The following is a 22427-nucleotide window of genomic DNA, read 5'->3' on the forward strand; positions in this document are numbered from 1 at the left end:
TTTATGTAAGTGGCCTCTTGCTTCAGAGCTTAAAGCATCTCTGATTCTGAGTAACTGCAGTTTCACATAATTATTCTTCTAGTTCTTCAGGATCCCTACCACGCCTCGTCCAAACATTTACCAGGCTTTGCTGCTTCTCATGATGATGAGTGAAACACAAGAATAGATCTTCTTCTTTTTCATTTCAGTTTATCCACCAGACTTGCTCCATCTATCTACCTATGCAGGTAGGAGACCATTACTAATTAATTAATGACAAGGATGCCTAGTGAGACCAGGCTCTTTGTCACCTGCAGCACATCCACGGACAGCAAGGGTCAGTGTCACACTGCACACGCTGTCACTGACACTGCAGACATTGGTCCTCATTCCTCTGCTCCTGGGGCAGCTGTGACCAGAAACCACCAGGGACATGTGTTCTAAGGCTCTGCAGCTTAAGATGGCTCAGAACAATGCCTGCTCCTGCACAAGAGGCAGGTTTCATCAAATGATTTATTTTGTATACCCTGGAGTTCAGCCAACCATTTCAGGTTATTCCAACATCACACCGCTGCCCTGCCAACTGCTGATTGTCCAAGTCTGAAAAGAGCATTTTGCTGAGGGAAGGTGCATCCTGAGAAGGGTTAAAAGAAAAGACTGCTCAATTTCAACCTCTTCTTGGGAGCCTTTATTTCCTGGTTGTAAAGCTGTCAAAATTTTAGAAATTCCTGCTTCAGCCTTTTCATATTTACCACTGTGAGATTTAAGCATTAAAAGATGTTTCACAGTAGTCATTTTAACAGGGTAATGCAAATGAAGCAAGAAGTTCCTCATTCTAGAAAAAAAAAGTTCAGGAATGCACATAAATTGTAAAGTTGGATAATAAGGTCATGGCATTTAACAACAATAAAATCAGTAGCTCTATCTAGGTATCCACCTTAGTTACAATAACATAAACAAAAAAAGGTAGCTCTTACATTCCAAGAAATGGAAATATGCCAAGCTCTTCACCACAGCAAGGAGATTGAGAGTAAATGAAGGAGCAGGGAGCCACCCATTGCCAGAGTCCTGGCTGGAAATACAGAAATGTTCTGATAGCATCTGAGCCTCGAACAGATGCATCTGTCAGAATTTTGCAATTGCTTCAATTCCCAGCACTAACCACTCCAAACAGAAGTACCAAGAAAAATTACTCACAAATTACATAATCTTGAAATAAATTTTGCATGAGTATTTCATATAGAGAAGGCAATTTCTTGGGGTGGAAGGAGAATAAGCATGAGGTCTTGCTGATCACCTAATAAGATTTAATTATAGCCTGCAGCCAGAGAAACACCCACACTTACTCATTCCCATCCCTTCCATGGACTGCTGCCCTCTGCTCTGGCTCAGGCACAGTGGCTACAGGGTGACTTGGACAAGACAAAAAGTTAATGTTCTGCAGTGGGTTACACATCCCTGTTGTGAGCAAAATAACCTTACAGCTGCATTAAGCAGGATCCTCATGGGGTGAAAGGTTTTGTGTAGTTGGCACTAAAAGGAAGGAAGAAATTCTACTCTTGTCTTAAAATCATCATTCAGTATCTTCATTCACAGAATTCTACTTCCATCTGTCTCCTTGCCTACCATCCTTCTTTCTATTAGCCACTTCAGCTTCTTCTGCTCCTTGGTACAGTTCTGAATATGCACTTGCATTAGTCTGGTATTAATTTTCAGCAATTGTTGGTTCATGTATAATAATTTACATTTCTTAGTCTTCTGAAGGTTTGTGTTGGTTTCAGTAACTTGAAGGCTACGGCTCTTCTTGTGTTTGGTTTCTAGCAAGAAATACCCAGAAGGGTTAAACACAGTTTAACTCGATATGTGGAGATTGGACCATAAAGAAGAGACATTTTTAGCAGGCACAAGGAATATTTATAAACTGAACATAGGAAATCGAGTGCAGATGTATTTAAGTTCAGTCTCCAGTGGTTTAGAACTTGTTGACAGCTGTAATAACCCTTGTTCAAACTGGGTAAAAGCAGTTCCTGCTGTGAACATGTTTTTACAGATAGATGTGTATGATTTTGGATGCTTCTGCTGCACCAGAATTCATTTCATTGTTGAGGGAATAACCATCATTGTTGGATGAGACCCAGGTTATTACCAAGTAGAAAAATCTGAATTTGATCTCTTTAGCTCACAGGATCTTTACTTTTAGCCTGAACTGACAGATCAGATGAATGAACCAAAGCCCCACCTCCTAATGGCTTCCAATTTCACCTAGATTTATTCCAAAGTGTCAAACTGGTTTAATCTCATTTCACTGAGAAGCTACCAGATATTTCTTCCCTCTTCAAAATCTATTCCATTTTACCACTGGGAAGATCTCATCTCCTTTAGCTCCATATGAGTGTGATTGATTTTGATTATTTCACTAACTTCCTGAAGTCCTATTGTATTCCACAGATTCCTCACTTCAATACTGTTATGCTGTGATACCCAGACATGTTTGATATTGTTGCATTGCAACAAGTACACAGCCCAAGAAAAGTCTCTCTTGGAGAAATGGGAGGACCACAGGTTAGTGCCCTTGAGGAGTTCAAGGCTAAAAGAGGAAGCTCAGGTTAATCCTGGGCTGCAGCAAAAGCAGAGTGGCCAGCAGGATGAGGGAAGGGATTCTGCTCCTTAACTCTGCTCTGGTGAGACCTCACTGAGAGCTGTGGGGAGCCCAACACAACACACACGGATCCATTCCAATGAGCCCAGAGGAGGACCACAAAGCTGACCAGAGGAGGGGCAGCGCCTCCCTTGTGAAGAGGGCCAGGAGAGATGGGGCGGTTCGCTCGGAGAAGCCTCTGTGGAGACCTGACAGCACATCCCAGTGTAAAAGGGCTACAACCGAGCCAGAGAGGGACCTTTCACAAGGGCATGGAGTGACACGACAAGGAGGGACGGCCTCAAACTGAAGAGGAATCGATTTAGACCAGATATCAGTAAGAAATTCTTTACTGTGAGAGTGGTAAGGCACCGGAACAGGCTGCCCAGAGAAGCTCTGGATGCCTCATTCCCGAAAGCGTTCAAGGTTGGGCTGGATGGGGCTTTGACCTGGTCTAGTGGAAGGTGTCGCTGTCCAACCTTCCAGTTTCGCTTGCATCTCAGACCGTTCCATGATTCTCGGATTTCTCCGATGGGCGGTGCTTTCTCTCGCGTTCCGCGCGCAGGGACACGGCCCCTCGGCCTACCAGCGCCCCTCAGCGGCCCCGCCCCGTAGCGTCACCACGGCAACCCCCCCGCCCTTCGCGTCACATCGCCCGGCGGGCGCAAGCCACGCCCCACCGGCGCTCCGATTGGTCGCTGGCCATAGCGCCATCTCGGCATAGCGCCGCCGATTGGCCGGCGCTGCTGAGGCACGGGCGCGCGGTGCCCGCGGGGCGGCGGCGGCCGTTACTCATTAGCATGGCCGCGGGGCCGCCCCTCCCGCGGGCCGCCCTCGCCATTCGCGCCCATTGCCCCTGGTTCCCTCCCACGGCCCCATTCCTGCCGCAAGGCGCCGCCGGGCGCCGCGACCGGGTCAAGGAGGGAGGCAGCGGCACCGCATCTGCTCTGCGTGAGGCGGCTGCGGGGTGCCCTGGTGCGGGCAGGTAGAGCAGAGCATCAGCCGCGCCCCCCTGGGCGTGCACCGTCCTCCCCCCGCCCCGCGCAGCGCCGCTGCCTCATCCCCGGGCGTGAGGGCTCGGCAGCATCGCCGCCGCCAGCCGAGGAGGGTCCCGGCACCGGGCGGGGCTGGGCACGGCCGAGGGGTGACTGGGGGCGGTGAGACGAGCACCAGCTCCTCCGGCATCGCGTGTCCGGGAGGGGATTCTTGAGAAGACATTTTCTATATTGGTTTTTTCCGGTTTTGGAATCGCTGTCCAGGCTCCTGTGGCAGCCTGGCAAGGTGGGGCTTGTTCCTCTTCTGGGACTCCTTGTTTTTCCATTGAAATCTCCCCACCTTCCAGTAAAAAGGAGATCGTCGCTTTTCTATAGATACATTTTTTCATCCCTTCCACGAAACCCTGTTTTCGGCAGCATCCATCTTTGGCGAAGCTTTGGAGCAACAACCGAGATCAGTGACCCTCACGATGTGGACCTTCCTGGGTATCGCCTCCTTCATTTACGTGTATAAAAAGTGTGGGGACCTCATGACTTACGCTAACAAGGAGGTGCTGCTCTCCGTGCTGGTGTTTTTCTCGCTCGGCTTGGTGCTGTCCTACAGGTACCACTTCAGGGGGCCCCGGCAGCGGCAGCAGCAGAAGCAGAAGTCGCACCTGGGGGTGCTCTCAGATGTGCTTTCAGCATTGCCGCTGGTTGGCTTCTTCTGGGCCAAACCCACCCCGGCGTCTCAGCAAGTTGAACAGCCCAAATCCAGAAAGGTGAGTTGGATTCAGACGCGGCACATGAGGTGAAGGGTCCTGCTGCTTTTCCCTCTGGCCGCTGACACGCTGCTCTGGTGAGGGAAAAGAGCTAAGAAAGGCATGGACAGGGTTTGTCTTTAGATGCTGGATGCTTGATTTGACATATTTTGTGTCAGTTTTGGATGGCAAAAGAAAGAGTGAAACTTACTTTGTGGTAGACAGTGGTTGACCAGGGGTTTTCTAGCATCAGAACAAATATGTTTCAAGAAAGATTTGGAGTAAAGGCTTATTGTAGTAGCAGAAAAATATCTTCGGTTGCCAATCTGTTGTAGAGCTGAAGGACTGGAGAATCTCGCCTTTGAGGAGAGGCCGAGTGACTGTCCAGAACAGAAGGCTGTGTGTAAATACCTGCAGGGAGGGTGCCAGGAAGGCTGTGCCAAGGCTTTTTCCATCAGTGCCTGGTGACTGGAAGAGAGGGGCTGAGCAGACTGAAACAGAGATGTTTGCTCTGGGCATTGGGAAGCACTATTTACTGCCAGGGTGACTAAGCACTGCAACGTTCCCAGAGAGGTGGAAGAGTCTCCATCCTTGGAGGTATCCAAAACAGGGCCCAGGCCAGTCTGCTCTGACCCTGCTTGAACGGGGGCTTTGGACCCAATGATGTCCAGAAACCCTTTCCAACCTCTGCCATTCTGTAACTCTCTGATGAGCTTCATAATATTTATGGATAAAACACATTTGTTTATGCAACTGCAGATGGAGTTAGTGGGAAATGATTGCTGACCTATTGCTTGTACAATAGGTGCAGGACTTGCTCAGATAGTCAGTTCCCTTGATGTGGAACAAGTGGAGAGCTGTAGGTGGTGCCTGGAGCTTAGCTGGAGTCCTGCCATCCAAGACTATGAACTGGACATAGATATCCAGTGCATCTGTGGTCAGCACTATTTGGCTCCTTTCCTGTGTACTTCTGGGCAATTTCACATGAGCACTGACCCCTCACACAGAAATACATGAAACTGGTATTGGCTGCAAGTCAAAGGTTTTTGATTTTTATTTTATTTTTCTCTTCAAGCCTGCCTTTACCAATTTCTTGTGCTACCTGAATTCAGATAGTTTTGCACTCTCTTGCTGTATTGAAGATACAAACATGACACTAGGCCACTAAAAATTCTGGTGTCAGTGTGTTTCACTGATGCAATCTTATTTTACCAATGTCAGCGCTGCAGTACTGAGGCATTTGTGAAAGACTGAATTGAACTCTCATCTACCAGCTGGAGAAATGATTTGCAGCTTTGCATTGGAGTTGCCCCTAAAATTATTTTTCACTTTGAAGTGTATGTGATTAGGTGCTGTTGGGGAAGGTTCTATAATAGAGCTGATTTAAGATGCCAGTTCTGTATTAACTGATGTCCTGTGCAATATATGTCACTTCTTAACAGCTTTAAATGTAGATGAATGGTGATATTGATTATACTTTTAGATGTTACATGAGTCTTCATTTCAGAACTACTTCTTAAAAGCATTTCCCAGGCAGCTGCTTCTGCTGACACTTTTTCATTCTGAATATTACCATAAGTTGCTGTTTAGTTAGTCAGGTAGGTTCACTTAGAGTATAATTTAAAAGGAGTGTGTTTTCCAGAGAAATACGTTTTCCAGGAAATCTAATACCTTTTTCATTAAAAAGTGGTAAGGCCTCCACGCTGGAGTGGTTCATGGGCATGAAGGTATCAGTCTTATTTTATAGGACAAGAATATGGGACAGCCTTTTCTTACTGCCTTTTATAGCAGGTTTTAGCCAGGGTCTTGATTTGCAGCAGTGTTGGTTTTTCTTTTCTCTGCTTGTTGTGCTTTTGTTGCCTTGTAGAGTGTGACAGATTCAATTTTGGACAAAACTAAGCTGCAAGATGCCTTCCAACCTCCAATGCATCCTCAGTACCCTGGCTCAGAGTAGAGCTGCTCCAAAGTCAGCCCTCTTGACAAGGTTATGGTACATATCCATTGGCATGTGTAACTTTGTTGGTTTTGTTCTTCTAAAGGGTAAAAGAGAAGTGAACTTCTCAGATGTCTATCTGACAGAGACCGCTCCAAACACAACGTTGTCGCCCCAATGTGATCCAGAAATCATCATTGTGGGATCAGGAGTCCTTGGTTCTTCCTTGGCCACAGTGCTTTCCAGAGATGGAAGGAAGGTGACTGTGATAGAGAGGGACCTGAAAGAACCTGACAGGATAGTTGGAGAATTGCTGCAGCCTGGAGGATTCAATGCTCTTCGAGACCTGGGTCTTGAAGGTGGGTACATTTCAGAGTGTAAACAGATCTGTAACACAAGAGTTACTACACTCAACAATGTATTTAGTTAAAGCATGCCTACAGGAAAAAATAAGAAAAACATTATCTGCACTTAACGTTTGAATTAAAAATTACCTGTGTATTTCCAGTTTGCTATTTTGAAAATACTCTTCTTTCAGTGTGTGTATTTTGCTTAAGAAAATTGGACCCAGTGTAAAGAAATGCATTTAATAAATAATTAGGCTTTGTTAAAGACTTGTTTTAATCCATCTGTTGGCTTTTATCTTGCAGATACAGTAGAAGGTATTGATTCACAAATAGTAAATGGTTACATAATTCATGATCTAGAGAGCAAATTGGAGGTTGAGATTCCTTATCCAACATCTGAAGATGGACATGTGGCCAGTGGAAGATCTTTTCATCATGGCCAGTTTATCATGGGCCTCCGAAGGGCAGCCATGGCAGAGCCCAAGTGAGTCACATTGTGAACAGCACAGTTGGGATCCAGAGATTGAGAAGCATTTTTCCCATCATTTCCATGAGATTCCTCAACCATTTCCCAGCACAGAGGGCTGTGATGAGCAGGAGTGAGACAACGTAGCAGCTGGAGTTACTCATTCTGCTCTCTGTAGACAAGTTTATAAGTGACATACATATCATATACATATCACACTTTGGGACAGCTTAATCTTTAAGGGAGTATCAGCTTTAAATATTAGGCAAGATATTTGCCCATCTGTGAGAGAGAACAGTTCACAGGTGCAGGGTTGATTCTCTTCTGCTGATTCTTGTGTTTGGCATTTTATCAGAAGTAGTGACCTCCTCTTGGTGAGCAGCGCACAGAACTTCTTTAGGCAAGGCATGAGTGGCAAATCTGGCACGAAATGTTAGATCACAGAGTGGTTTGGGTTAGAAGGGATGACCTTTGAAGGTCAGGTGGTCCAGCCCTCCTGCACTGGGCAGTAGCTGTAGCTTTGACACTGATGTTATCAGTGATGATAGAAATCAAGCGTTTACATTTGTATGTTGTTTTACTTTATTTTTTGACAATAAGAAATAAGCCAAAGTAACTAAAAAGGAGCATTAAATGGAAGTAGCTCTTTCCAGTTAATAATTTGTATGTTTCAGAGTCTTGAAGACAATTTCTTTTCATAATTAAAAGAAAAAATCGGTGCTTTCTCTTTAATGTTTTCTTTCTTCTATAAAGGAGATGAGAAGTAAACTTTTATTGAAATAGAATAGATTCTAGGTGCTGCTTTCTGTGTGGTATGTTTTTTTGTATTGTCTTTTTTCCCCCCTAAATAATTTTTCCCCTAAGAATATCATAGTGCCATATGTCCCTTTACAAGGGACATATGGCATTATTATATTTTTACCTAACGTCTTTATTCTGAGCTAGAAAATTGCTTTCTCCTTTCAAGTTTGTTATATCATGTGAATTACTAAAAGTTGCACTAAAGATAGCAGCTCTGTAGTAGAGTTGCAGTTAATGGTGACTGTGTTCACTAGCTCTGAAAGCTAAAGCCTTCTCGAGGCTCTGAGTTCAATGAAATTTGGGCATCTGAGTGCTCAACTTGTGGGAAAAACTCCAGTAGCTGTACACAGGATTTGGAACAAAAACTTGCGAAAATCATGTTCATGACTTGAATGATATCCTTTCCCATTTTCCACACACTCCTGAATGTTTTTGTGTATGCTTGCTTGCCATTTAATTTGTGGCATAGAAAACTGCATGTTTATGTGCACTGAAAGATCAAGAACTCTTAATAGTGCCAGGAGATTTTGGGTTTTATTACAAAGCTTTTGAGGATATAGGGGATAATTATTACTGATTAGTATATCCTCTTTATAAGCACTAGGCAATATGAATGTATTTTAAATAAGTAAAGTTATTTTTGCTGCAGAAGGAGGTAAGGCATCACTGGTTTATAATAATAAACTAATTATATATAATTATAAACTCACTTATAGTGGATGAGAATGAGATGAAGAAGTGAGCACTCAGGGAACTGAAATAACAGCTGTAAAAGAAACGTGGAGCTGATAGGATCTGCGGGACTCTGATTCCCTGGCATGCTGCTGCTGTCCCTCATGTTGAGGTTTCTGTTGAGTGCTCACTCATAACCATTCATATTTTGATACAGCCAATGTGCTTGTTTATTGTCAAATTAAGCCAGTCATGAGCTGCTCTGAAATGTCTGTGCTGGATGCCAGGGGAAAAAAACCCCATTACTTGAGATGCTTGTATTCCTTTTAAGAGCCTAAAATAGCAAGCTGTTGTATTCTCACGTGCACCTTTAGCTCAGTTCTTAAAGCTGTGGAATTCCATCCGGATATGGAATGTTTGCAAGAGATTCAGAGTGTGCCATTTCAAGCTGCTGAGTCTGAAGTGCTCTGGTGAGGTCTAACAGCTTGGATCCAACAAAGCATATTAAGTTTAGAGGGATTTAATTTCTGACTCAAAATAGTTTTGGTTGGGAGATAGAAGCAGGGGATGCTCCACTTGAACGTGTTAGCAGAACTTTAAAAGCATAAATAGAAAAAAACCCAGAACTCTCTCCAAATTCCTGAGGTGACAAACTAGATACCTGTGTCCTAAGCAGGTTAGGTTAGTTTGGACTGCTCTGAGAATTGTGTGCCTGACTTTTATCTAGTGTTCACCTTAAGGGTTTAGGTGCTGCTGATCCTGCTCTTTAATTCTCCTCAGAGTTCGTTCTCACCTGCACTGTCAGCAATTCCTAGCTTTTGGCAGGGATGACTCAGGCAGCTCCCTGATTTCTGACCATTATTAGGCATGAAACTCCTCTCAGCATCTCTCACAGGGCCGTGGGGCACAGCTGGGGACTCTACTAAGTGACAGGATGTTTATGATAAACAGTGCAGTCTTTAGAATATTCAAGTATCAAACCAAAGGTAGTGTCAAAGTGAAATTTATGACCAACACTTTTTGAACACTTTTTGACATTTAATGTGGCTTCAGAAAGTGTTCAAGAACTTTTTTTTTTTTTTTTTGCAAAATTTAAATTGTGTTGGCAGAGACAACATTGTTGAAAATTTGGTTTTCTGTCTATGTCTAGTGCCTTGAAATGCCGGCATCATTAATCCTCTTCTGTTTTAACCCCTCTATTTCATTTCAGTGCAAAATTCATTGAAGGGACTGTGTTACAGTTACTAGAGGAAGATGACTGTGTTGTGGGTGTTCAGTACAAGGACAAAGAAACTGGTGACACTAAGGTAAGAGCTTTCTGTTACAATCTTTGTTAAACTGTTGAGAAAATTGAGGGTTGCTTTATATATATAATTTTTAAAAGCTTGTATGTCAGAGCCCTGGTACAGAAATAATGTAGTTATCAAGAAAGCCAAAGATTCTAGTGCATACAGTCTGGGAATATGGGAATTCTTGTTATAACTTCTTATGAAGCTTCTGCTTTCCATTTCTCTGGAGAATTCAGTTTACTATTTATTTCATTATTCATATGTCTGGAGTTTAAAATTTTTCAAGAGTTCCTGGTGAAAAGAACAGTATATTAAGATTTGTGCTTCAGCTGTGTGTAGTGGTCTGCATTTCCATAAATACTTCCACCATCTAGTGAGGGACTGAGGATGAAAAAGCTACTTTTTGATAGTGAAAGCTCTGTCTTGTCATTTCTTGGATGACAGAAAAAGAATTTTGGCATGTTTTAATGCTAAACTGCTGGCTAAATGCTGTGAAACTGTGTGAACTTAGGAGAGACCAGTTTGGGTGGAACCTCCTGTACTGAAGTTGTGGATATGCTGCCTGTTCTCCAGGAAAACCAAATTTGTGATCTTCTTTGTGGACTTTGAAGTTCCTTTGTTACTTACAGTTATGTAGATGTACTCTGATGGGAATCTGCCTATGCCATGCTCCCTTCCTTACTAGATAGAGAAAGGTCCTGAGTAGGTGGAAGATCCTGCTCAGATCTCTAAGATCAGAGGTCTCTGACATCTTTCCATCTCTAAGTCATTTAGAGATGGGGCTGGTGGCACAGAACCAAACAGGAGAGAGCCTTTTAAAAGCACTTAAAGCTTAGGGGAACAAGCTGGTTTTAGGCTGCCCTCAGGCAAGTGCCATTTCAGCCACTCAATGGCTGAGTGCTGCAGCAGAGCAGAGAAGTAACAACACCCTTGACCCCTCTTGAGGTAGCTGGAGGAGGAGTGAGTTCCAAGTCTGTTCCTTGGTCTGTCTTAGCTGCCATGTAAAATAAATGAAACTGTATCAGGAAAGAGAATAAGCCACTGAATCATGGGTGTGGGAAAGACAGGGATATTGGAGAGGAGGAGGATTTTTTGCATTGAGAAGGGTGTTTGTTGGGATTTATTTCCCAAATTCAATTGGCTTTATCGTCCAGGAACATAGAAGGGTGTTTTTGTTTTATTTTGTTTGAGGGGTGGAAGGGGAACGTGTATTTTGTTTTGAGTTCTGTTTTTAAGCTTCACATACTTATAGATGTTATTGTTGTAATTTTAAGTGTGACTTATTTGAACACTTAGGTGACCAGTGTTGTAGCCTGCATCTTTCCTGAAAGTCTGGATGTTGTTCTAAAGGCCTTAAGTTTCCTGTCTCTATACTGGGGATAAACAAATTCATGTTTTGCCCTGAATGCAGAAGTTCTGTGGCTGGAAAGAGCTGTTTCACTTGTTGGCTTAGCTCTCCTTTGATTTTAGAAATCTAGTTTATTAGAAATTTCCATTATACATTTCTATTTACTATGTTTCCCTACCTGTGAGTTTTTACAGCTAGGAAGTTCTTAGCTGAATAAAAACCCCAAACTCAAGCCTGTTTGCATTCCTTAACCTGCTTTTATAAAGAAAAGTGGCTGTGTTGTGTATGTGTTTCTCTGTTCTTTGCATCCTACATTCTCCACCACATTACCTTTGAGATTTTTATTCTCTTAAATGAGGTTCAAATTAGCCACTATGCTAAAAATGACACAGTTTTTCAAAACTGGGCAACTGAATAGGCTCAAGGTTGGTTGTGTTGACTGTGGAAGAATTGTAGCATGAGTGTTCTACTCATTAGACAGCAGGGAACTGATATGGACAGGTGACTTTGGTCTAATTGCAGGACAAATTAGAACTTGCAGTCAACCAAGCTAGGAATCCATAGGAAAGAGGTGAATCCATAGTAGAGGTAACTCTACTCAGGAGCTCACTTCTATAAGCACAGACACATAAAACATGTTTTACCTTACTCACATCTACTGTCATCTGATTTTGTCCAACTTCCCTTCACACAGTAAAAGATGTTAAAGTTTGTGTGACCAAGTGGAGTCAGACTTGAAGATCCTTGTGAGTCCCCCCCAACTCAGAATATTCTAGGATTTTATGAATTCACTCCAATACTGTTGGCAACTGCTCATAGAGGAGCTCGCTCACAGAGTGACTCACCCATACAAGAGTAAAAGATTTCCTAGGAGTACTAATGAAACACAGTGTGCCTTTCTTGCCTTACTTGCAAACTGAAAGCTTAAAAGGAGAAATACTTCTTACTGCTTATGCCGAGCAGATGAAATCACTCAAAGCTGAGGACTAAAGCTTGTTGTAAATCTATTGTCATTTGAAGTGCAATCACTGAACATACTGACACTGAGAAAGCTGTAGATAGAAGGAAGCACCTACCATTAAATGCTTCCTAGTATAATAATGTTGTTATATGACCATAAAAGTACATTTTAGTAACTGGAATTATTTGCTTATGTTTGAGAAGAATGCATGTGTTAAACATTAGAATTTGCACAGACCTTCAGGCTGAACCTGATGAGTTTACTCAGATTTGTATTTTGTCCATATATATACTATTTGTCTAGTTCCTGAGTAAATTTGGAACTGCTCAGAGCTCCCTGTATGGTCTTTTAAAGAAGAGCCTATGTGCTTACAGCTTGTCAGTTTCTTATAATTTGGTTTGGTTTTCTATAGCTGCTTATACATAGTTCTTTAATTTGAAATTATTATTTTTTCTTTTTTCTTCTGTGAACATTACAGCCCAAAGGGAGAAAATACTTCTCTTTATTGTATTTTTTTAATCAAAGTTTCTACACAGTTCCCATAGCTGTGTTTTCTAAAAAAGCTGGAGTATGTTGTTAGATCAGCTTGTGTAGCAAATAGATAAATAGGAATACAAGGAAGGCAAACCCCACAGTATTTCTAATACCCATGTTGGGAATTGCTTCTCATTGTTTTGTAGCAAAATTGGTGGTGTCTTATCTTTGTTTTTAATTTATGCTGCAGGAACTTCATGCTCCACTTACAGTTGTAGCTGATGGACTTTTCTCCAAATTCAGGAAAAACTTGATATCCAGCAAAGTTACTGTGTCCTCCCATTTTGTTGGTTGCATTTTGAAGGTAACTTTTAAGTATAATCCTATATAAACCACTGTGCTGTTGCTGAAGGTGGGCTACCCTGTAACCCATATGAACATGTTTGCCTTCAGGACCTACAAATGTCAAGAGAGAAGGTGGTGTCCTGGTTTTGGACTGGGAATCTGGGTGGGTGGTTGGAGAATCCAGGCAGATCCTGTCTGGTTCTTTCACTCTGTGTCTACTGCATTAACTGATGCATTAACAGCAAAAATAATTAAGGGAGCATGAACTGAAGCTAACAGAATTTTCACTAGCCTGGGAACACTGACTGCTAGGAACTCCAGTACTTTTTGGGTCTCTAATCCAGTTAGCACTGCCCAAGTTTGTCTACTTTTGGGATCTGCTTTAAGACCTCATTAGATAGGGCCCTGTGATTCTTCTTCAGTTGTATTTAGACTAGTGGATTTCTTTCCCTCCCACCACTTTCTTTATGAAAGGAAAACAAAATTATCTTATTGAAAACTCCTACATTGATTATGTTACAGGTTTTTAATGGCATATATTAAAACTTGGTGAGGCATTCAAATGAAATGGATAAGATAGTGATTCTAGTAAATATTAAAATGTATTGGCAAAAGAATTGTTGCTGCACTGAAATTCAGAACTTTCTTTTTGAAAACACTTTTTCATTCAAGAGAATAATAACACAAGCTTTGTATGAAAGAGGATTTTTTTAAAAGTGTTTTAGAAAATTATTTTGTATGTCTGATGTTTAATACCTTTTCATTAATCAGTCTTAATCTTTCTTTCCCTTCTTTCCTTTTTAAGGATGCATCACAGTTTAAAGCTAATTATGCTGAACTTGTTTTAGCTAAAACAAGTCCAGTGCTAATCTATAAGATTTCTTCAACTGAAACTCGAGTCCTTGTTGATATTCGAGGGGAAATGCCAAAAAATTTAAAAGAGTACATGATTGAAACCATTCATCCACAACTACCTGGTAAGTCTGGAGAGGCTTCTAGAGAATTGTCACATTTAAATATGTCAAAAAAAGGAGACACATTTCATTGAATTGATAGAGCTGTGTGGCTTTTCCCATGTGCACAGTCACTGTTTCAGGAGCCATTTACCCTTCTTTGGTTCCACACCACACAACACACAGAAGTTTGTTCGGCTCACATCTGTGAGGTCAGCAATTCAGGATTATATAAAGCAATTCAGGATTATGTAAAGGTGAGGTCAGCAATTCAGGATTGTATAAAACTCTGGGGGCCCCAGCACAGGAAGGACATTGACTTGTTGGAATGAGTCCAGAGGAGGCCACCAAGTTGACCAGAGGGATGGAGGGCTCCTCCCATGAGGAGTGGTTGCGAGAGTTGAATTTATTCAGTCTGGAAAAGAGAAGGCTTTGGGGGGGACCCAAGTGTGGCCTTCCAGTACCTGAAGGTACTACCAGAAAGATGGGGCAGAACTATTGACAAGGGTGAAAGAGTTCAAATAGAGAGTAGGTTTAGATTAGATATTATGAACAAATAATTTACTGTGAGGGTGGTGAGGAACTAAACCAGGTTACTCAGGGATTTTGTGGTTGCCACATCCCTGGAGATGATCAAGGCCAGGTTGGATGGGGCTCTGAGCAGTCTGGTCAAGGGAAAGTCTCTCCCCCCATGGCAGGGGGGTTGGCACTACAGGATCTTCAAGGTCCCATTCCAGCCCACACCATTCTGTGACTCTGTGATATCTCAGAAGATAATGGATTGTGTACAAATGATTTGTGTCTTTGTCTAACTGCTGTAAGTAAAATATTTGGTTGTTGCAGATCATTTAAAGGAGCCATTCTTAATAGCAGTTCAGAATGATCGTTTAAGGACTATGCCAGCCAGCTTCTTGCCTCCCTCAGCTGTAAACAAGAAAGGTGGGTATTATGAAATAAAAGGAACAAAAAAGGCATTATAAGCATCTTCTGGGGCATAGGACTTTGTTGTCTTGGATCTATTTTTGTTGTTCAATATAACTGTCTCATAAATCTTCTTTAAAAAATAATATTTTGAAAATGTGTACCTTGGGCAGCATTTAACTGGAATCTTTACATTGACACCAGATATTAAGTCAATGCCTGCTTTATCTGTAAGTTTAATTTACTGTTGCTTAAGCTTATACAATGTGGCCTTTCTAAGAAAATAATGATAAAAAATTGAAGAAATTAACTTAAAAAGTCTATTCTTTGACACATGAACACACATACCTATAGGGGAAAAATAGTTTGACCTTGATTATCTGAAAGCTGTTTTAAGCCTTTTAATTTAAAGACATACTTTGTGGATTTTGTTTTTTAATTTGTAGTTGTTACACATCTTATTTTCTGGTGGGAATGAATTCTTAGTAAGTTTGATGTTTTTTACAGAGGATTTGAATTTTAAGATTCCATAACAGTTGTGCAGTATCCTGATGTTTTTTCTCTTCTACCTAGGTGTTCTTCTATTAGGAGATGCATATAATATAAGACACCCTCTAACTGGTGGAGGAATGAGTGTTATTTTAAATGATGTTAAAATATGGAGACGTTTGCTCCAGGATATCCCAGACCTTTATGAAGATTCTGATGTTCTTAAGGTGATTCTTTATTTTGGATTTATTTTAGACAGCTTCTGCTGCAATTCAGTGACACACTTCTAGGTTTTATGCGGCTCAGGGACAAGTGAGTTACTGGTGAGGCATTCTCAAAGCTTTGGCTGGAATATTCAGGTATCAGGTATTCACCAGTGGATGTGAATTAACTGCTGTGCTGTGTGGCAACAGGCAGTTTCAAGACTTTGCACACTGACCTGCTGTGTTTTACTTAAGGAGACTGGTGTGCTGTGCCCAGTCAGGATACTTTGCTGGGATACCCTGATATTCCCATTTTCATAGGGCATTTTTAACCGGATTGATCCTAAATGTGGTCGGTTTGAACCATTACACTTGTGTGACTGGAACCTGGACAAGAATGAGGTTGTGTACCCAGTCTTTCAAGAGACATCTCAGCCTGGCCTGCTGCATTAATCTGAGTAGTAAATTAGAAGGGATCCTTCTTTCCCAGGATCTGCTCCATCAGTGTTCATGCAAGGTTTATTTTTTCTGTGATACTTTCATGCAAGATTTATTTTTTCTGTGATACTTAGTCCCAAAATTCTGATGAGTAGATCATAAGATTTATTTGTTTACTATTTTTAAGGGGGCTGGATGTATTGTCTTGGCTAAATTACAGGTAGTGTAATTGTAGACTACAAGTTGAAGGTTCCAAAAGTGTATTTGAAAATTGAGAAGCACTTGGAGGAACCCTGTATGCCAGGACAGTTCAGGATTTATCTGAATTTGTCTTACCACATGCAGACACTTTAATGGCAGCTAGTCACCTCAGACTTGGTAATTTCCTATTTATTACCAGTCAATTGAAGGAACTACCTGAGCATTATCCTTCAAGTTTCAGCTGTGTCCCAGACACCCCCTGTAGGATGAGAAACATGCTCTGGAACTTTTCCCTCCTATATTTAAGGTGAGGGGAGCCTGGATAACTGGTTCAACAGGTTTTTGAAATTCCTTAATGACCTAGCTTGGAATCAATCTAGCATATCACTAAATCCCTTCTACATATCCATGAGCATGACTCTTGCCACCTCACCTCTTTGGGAATCTTTTGAATGTTCCTTTGTTTTTACTCACAGAAATATTTCTTTTTCTTATTTTTTTTCAGGCAAAAAGAACATTTTACTGGTCAAGAAAAAAATCTCATTCTTTTGTTGTGAATGTTCTTGCCCAGGCACTTTATGAGCTCTTTGCTGCCACAGATGGTAAATATATCTTAAAATTAACCTCTGATTAGTTACAACTTGGTAAATAAATATGACTGGGAAGGGGATGTTCATGTCTGTGTGTATATTGTTATGTATTGAAAATATATCAATCAAAGAATTGTAATAAGTTTTCTTGTGTTCTCTGCCTAGATTTTTAAATAGAGGTTTAGCAATGTAAAGGCAAGTCTGGAGTTAGAACTAAATAACACAAACCAAAGCAAACAATAGTCAGTTAATACAAAAATATGTAGATACTCTGTAAGACTATCCTTTGTATAAATAAAAGCAGCTTAAAGTCCAGCTGAATTGAACAGAACAACAAAGTCCTGGATTTAATATCAGTGTTGTGCATGCAGAAAAATGTTTCCGTATGTGTTGATTATATTTGCTTTATTAATTTTAATTAATTTTGTAGATTCCTTGCATCAGCTAAAGAAAGCCTGTTTCCATTACTTCAGACTTGGAGGAGAATGTGTTGCAGGTCCTGTTGGATTGCTGTCAGTGTAAGTTCACTGTGCTGGCAGTGGTTATTGTGTGCCCCTGAGAGATCTGCTTGGCCCCCATCAGGCTGCTCAACACAGGGAGGATGGCCCACATGAGCCTGGGTTTTAAGATGATACTGAAGGTTGGAGCTTTATTGGAAATTGTGTCTTGAAGTGCTGGTTCTTTTTATTTTTTTTCTCCCTGCATAAAAAAGGCCACGAAAAAGCTGGTGGCCCCTAGTGTAGGTGGCACAGGAATTTGAATAAGGTAGAGGGGTCCAGAGCAGCTGGTGGAGATGATTCCTACTTCACAAGCTGAGAGTAGTGTTGGGTGAGGCCTCCCATAAAAAGCTGTAAGGAACAGGGAAATCTCTAGCTAGGAAAGTGTTTGAATGACCCCTCAGAAACTTGTGAATGCACAGTAAACCCTACTACTCTGAACACAGGAGAATGTGTGCTTTTATACTTCTCTCCTTTTGGACTGGGAGCTAAAACTGAAAAGCCTGTTTAAAATATTCCTTTGGGGGAAGACAAAGAGTAAGAGATAGACAAAGAGAACTAGAAATGAAGAGAAAGCAGCAGTGTATGTTGGCCTTGCCATAGAAGGGAATGCAGACTGGAGCAGCCCAAGAGAACGAAGTTTGTATTTTTCAGTTGAGTTGGCAGGACCAGATCTGCCTAAATCAGAAGGGGCTGTGGGATCTTGGGTGGAGGTCTGTATTTGTAAAATGGAAGTTTTTCAGTTCTTTCTGATGCTATTTATTCACTAGTTTTATCTGTTTGTTTTTAATGCAGGTTATCTCCCAAACCAATGGTACTGATTGGCCACTTCTTTGCTGTGGCCTTGTATGCTGTTTATTTTTGCTTTAAGTCAGAGTCCTGGATCACCATACCTCGAGCAATTTTCAGTAGTGGAGCTATTCTTTACCGGAGCTGCTCTATAATATTTCCACTCATTTACTCTGAAATGAAGTATTTAGTCTATTAAAATCCAGGGTAAAGTGACTGGAGGAAGAAAGCATGAAAATCACAATGCCTTCAAAAATCTTTGGACATGTATTATTTAATATTGTATCATGTTCTCCTCAAAATGCAATTTCCTTGATAAGCTTTTAACTTAATTTTGATTTTGTGGTTATATACATATATAATATATGTAAATATCTTTTCTTTGCAATTTAAGTTGAAAAAGGAGTTAGCTGTTTACAAAGACCATAATTAAGTGTTGATGTGGTAGATAATTGACAGTTTTGACAGAATTTCTTTCCTTGCTTTATGCATTGCTGAGTGCACCACTAATATTAATAAACTGAGAAGTTAAAATTGTAAACCACATGCTGCTATTATCCTTCATGCTTTTTTCTGTTCAGTAGTTCCACAGACTATTACTGTGAAGTAGCGTAACATTCTCAGTTTGGTTATTTTGTTAGGATTTGCCTCTGTTCTGTTTCTGTTGCAGCTAAGATACTGGTCTGTTGACACTTAAAAGGACACTGTAAAGGATGTCAGCTCTTGATGTGTCACTATTTCTTTAATTTCAATTACTGTTGCAAGTGCCATGTTGCTCTTCTGAATTCCCTCTTTACGCTAGAATTCATTTTAACAAGTAATAACCAAATCTTTGCTTTGTTGGGTACTGCAATGCACTCAGGTAGTGAAAGCACATGTTTTTGAAAATTTCTTCTTATCTCATTTCCCTTCAAAACCTTGAAAGTTTGGAGTTGTTCTGCTTGGTGTGTGTGCAACTGAAGTTTAACACTGCCATGAACTGAAGCACAGCAACAAACTGTATCCACTGAAACAAATTGAGTCCAGGCTATTTCCAGTAGACAGTAATCTTTAATATTACTTCTGAAAATTAATGAAAAGCACCATGAAAGTGTCCTTTTAATACTTGGAGTGTGGTGGGATTATTTTTCCTGTAGGAATTACTGCATGCTACTAAAGAGTTCATGTCTATTCCTATTGGTCACTATTCCTCTTGATGTTACCAGTGTGATTTCCTTTGCTCTTGTGCATCTGCATTTTCTCTACCTTTCTTATGATTTGTGTGGATATCACTGAATGGCTCTGCTCTTTTGGCATGCCTAAACAATCACACATGGGTGCAGGCAGCAGTCTGGAGAGTAGTAACAGGTTTTTATTCTTCTGTACTGGTGAAACTGTGACTCTACCTTGAAAATGACAGATTGCATAAGCTGTGTATAAACATCCATTTTATCTTGGACTGTGAAAAAAAATCTGTGGAGAGACTTTATTTAGTATTTTATTTGATGGATATTTCAAATGACTTTTTCTTTTCCAGAAGCAAAAGTATGTATATTTTTCTAACCATGATCACTTTTGATACCCTCTTGAAATTACAGTCATCATGAATATGTCTATGTTGAAACTTTAGGGTAAAGTACTAATATTTTCAAATATATGTGGTAACTAAATTATGCCCCTTTAAGGGTACACAAAGTTTGCAGGATTTATACAAGTGTTTTCAAAATTTGTGACAATTTTGAAAATATTGATTAATTTTACATTTTTTATTTTTTTATATTATTTGCAGTCAGTCTCTTTAAAATCATGGATAAAAAGTCCTGAGCCAAATACACATCCTCAGCTTACCTAAATAAAAAGTTGTTATATCTGTAGATTATTTTTGTTGTGTGTCTCTGCTTAAAGAGTTTGGTTAAATTCTAATTATTTATGTTTAAATGTACATATATATATATAAGGACTTTTTTCCTTTCTTGTCCTGAATTCAGTGCCTGGTGAAGTGTCTTGATCAGGGTAGCAATCACTTATTGGAAATTGCTGGGGGAGAGATAAATGGTGGGGGGTGTGTGTGTGTGTAAGAAGGATCAGCCTGAAAATACAACCATGAAATGGCTTCTGCCTTGTCCTCAGGGCCAGAGGAAAGGCTTACATTGGATTATCAGCCAGAGTGGGATCATTGGGACCCAGCAGCACAGAATGGGGCTTCTGGCTGAGATTGCTGATGAGCTGGTCTTTGGTGTGTTGGCTGGGTGGTGGCCCACCAGCTCTGCCCCAGGGAAGAGCTGCAGGGCAGAATTTCAGGCTGTGTTCTGTGGTCCCTGACTGCAGTTATTTTCTCATGGATGCAGAGGGATGTTGGGTGGTGGTGGAGAAATCATGAGAAAAGCAGTTCTTGAGTCAGCTGAGACTAGGAGGAGTAGAGCTGGCAGTGAGTGAGTCATGTCCATAGGTAAAACAGAAATGGAATCCAGCAGCACCTAGTGCTGAGCCATAGCATGCAACAGACGGTCTGTAAATCCTTATTTTCATTCTCTACACCTATATGCCACAAATAAAGCAGCATGTGAGGAAGGTTTCATCACAGGCACAATTCAGAATCTGAGAGGAGCAGAATGGCAGGCATATTTGATGCAACTTGTGAGTTGTCTATTTTCTAATTCTGAAGGGGTTAATTCAAAGGATTTCTACACTGCAACACTTAATGGCAATGATGTGCTGCTAGGTAAGTGTTGTGGGCACAAGGAGATAGGAGTTTTGAGATGTGGTCATCCCTCTCTTCCTAGACTGATGCAGCTGCAGCTGCTGGAGAGGGTAGAGGAAGAAGAGAAGTAGCTACATAGTGGTGGGTTTTTAGATGTTCACATGGTGCAGGAGTATGAAAAGTTGCTTGTAGTGGAAAGAGGAGACTGACAGTGTCATGGAATCATAGAATCATAAACTTTGGAATAGACTGCCAAGATCAAGTCCAAGCTTTGACTGAACACCACCATGTCAACTAAAGCATAGCACTAAATGCCATGTCCAGTTGCTTCTTGAACACTTCCAGGGGTGGTGAGTCCACACTTGCCTGAGCAGCCCATTCCAGTGCATAACCACCCTTCCAGTGAAGAAACTCTTCCTGATGCAGAACATGAACTGCACCTGGCACAGCCTGAAGCCATTTCCTCTTGTCCTGTCACTGATTGCTTGGGAGAGAAGATAGACCCTGACCTGGCTGCAGCCTCCTTTCAGGCACTTGCAGAGAGGGATAAGGTCCCTCTTGAGCCTCCTTTTCTCCAGGCTAAGCACCTCCTGCTCCCTCAGCAGCTCCTCACAATATTTGTGCTCCAGAGCTTTCCCAGCTCCACCTCCTTCTCTGGGCCCACTCCAGCCCCTCAGTGTGCTTCTTGTAGTGAGGGGCCTGAGACGGGACACAGGATTCAGCTGCTGCACTGCAGACAGGGTATGTCACCAGGATATTTTCTGAAAAATCCCTTCACCAGGATTTCTTCTCCTGGGAAGCGGGGAAGCTTCAGCTTCTCCTTGTTTTGCTGCTTTGGAATGTGATTTGGAGATTGTTTACCCAGCATGGGAATTGTTCCAATTTAATAACCAGTCATGGTCCAGCTGTGTCAAGGTTCTAAGAAGTCATGGGTTTTATTATTCATTCTTTTCTATCCTTCTGATGTATTCTTTCTCTATAGTTTCGTATAGTTTTAGTATATAATTTCTCTTAATATAATATCATAAAATAATAAATCAGCCTTCTGAGAACATGGAGTCAAATTCTCATCTCTTACCTCATCCTAGGGATTTCACAAACACCACAGGGGTGGGGTAGGTGGAAAAGATGTGGAACATGCTGCCTGTACTGGCTTTCCATGTGTAATCTGTGATCTTTGCTACTTCAAAGGCTACTCACATCCCCACCAACCTGTGTTGGTCTTTGCTGCAATACTGTTGTAGCTCATGGGTTGTTTTGTGACAGGAGGGCATTAATTTACTGTTGGGTCATAGTCCTTGGACATACTGCTCTCTGAAACCAGCTTGTGTATTCTGCAGAAAAGTGAAATCCGTTCAATCCAGAATAAATATGGGCAGTTGATAAATTATTCATCCTGAAATTCTGGCTTGTTCATCATGACACAGTACTACATGGAAAATAGTGTCAGCAGTTCCTAAACTGTCCCCTGTGAAACTCCTGTTCTGTGCAGTGCAGAGTGAACAGAGGCGTGACTAAGCTTGCTGAGATGAAATTACTCAAGGTACTGACAATAAAAGCTGCCATGGTATTTTAAATGGTAACTGAAATCCACTGTTAATATAAGCAAAGTAATGTAAATAGGAAAAGTAGTCCTGATCATAGAATAATTTGTTTTGGAAGGGATGTTTAAATCTCA

General features: G+C 41.3%; 1 protein-coding gene across 1 annotated transcript; it reads left to right on the forward strand.

The window, feature by feature from the left end:
• Positions 1-3465: 3465 nt before the first annotated feature.
• SQLE (squalene epoxidase) lies at positions 3466-19922 on the forward strand. Its single transcript, XM_058040617.1, has 11 exons — positions 3466-4373; positions 6392-6644; positions 6936-7116; positions 9782-9878; positions 12894-13007; positions 13794-13965; positions 14785-14880; positions 15436-15578; positions 16699-16795; positions 17214-17301; positions 18076-19922. Exons 1-11 carry the CDS (start codon positions 4083-4085, stop codon positions 18266-18268), a joined length of 1725 nt encoding a protein of 574 aa, XP_057896600.1. The 5' UTR covers positions 3466-4082; the 3' UTR covers positions 18269-19922.
• Positions 19923-22427: the final 2505 nt, after the last annotated feature.

Source organism: Melospiza georgiana, chromosome 1 (genome assembly GCF_028018845.1).
Source record: "Melospiza georgiana isolate bMelGeo1 chromosome 1, bMelGeo1.pri, whole genome shotgun sequence".
NCBI lineage: Eukaryota > Metazoa > Chordata > Aves > Passeriformes > Passerellidae > Melospiza > Melospiza georgiana.

Excerpts from the sequence above, each read along its gene's own strand:
- SQLE (XM_058040617.1), top strand. The coding sequence starts at position 4,083 with ATGTGGACCTTCCTGGGTATCGCCTCCTTCATTTACGTGTATAAAAAG. Across the intron at positions 13,008-13,793 it reads TTGTTGGTTGCATTTTGAAG|GATGCATCACAGTTTAAAGC; the intron begins GTAACTTTTAAG and ends TTCCTTTTTAAG. Across the intron at positions 17,302-18,075 it reads CCTGTTGGATTGCTGTCAGT|GTTATCTCCCAAACCAATGG; the intron begins GTAAGTTCACTG and ends TTTTTAATGCAG.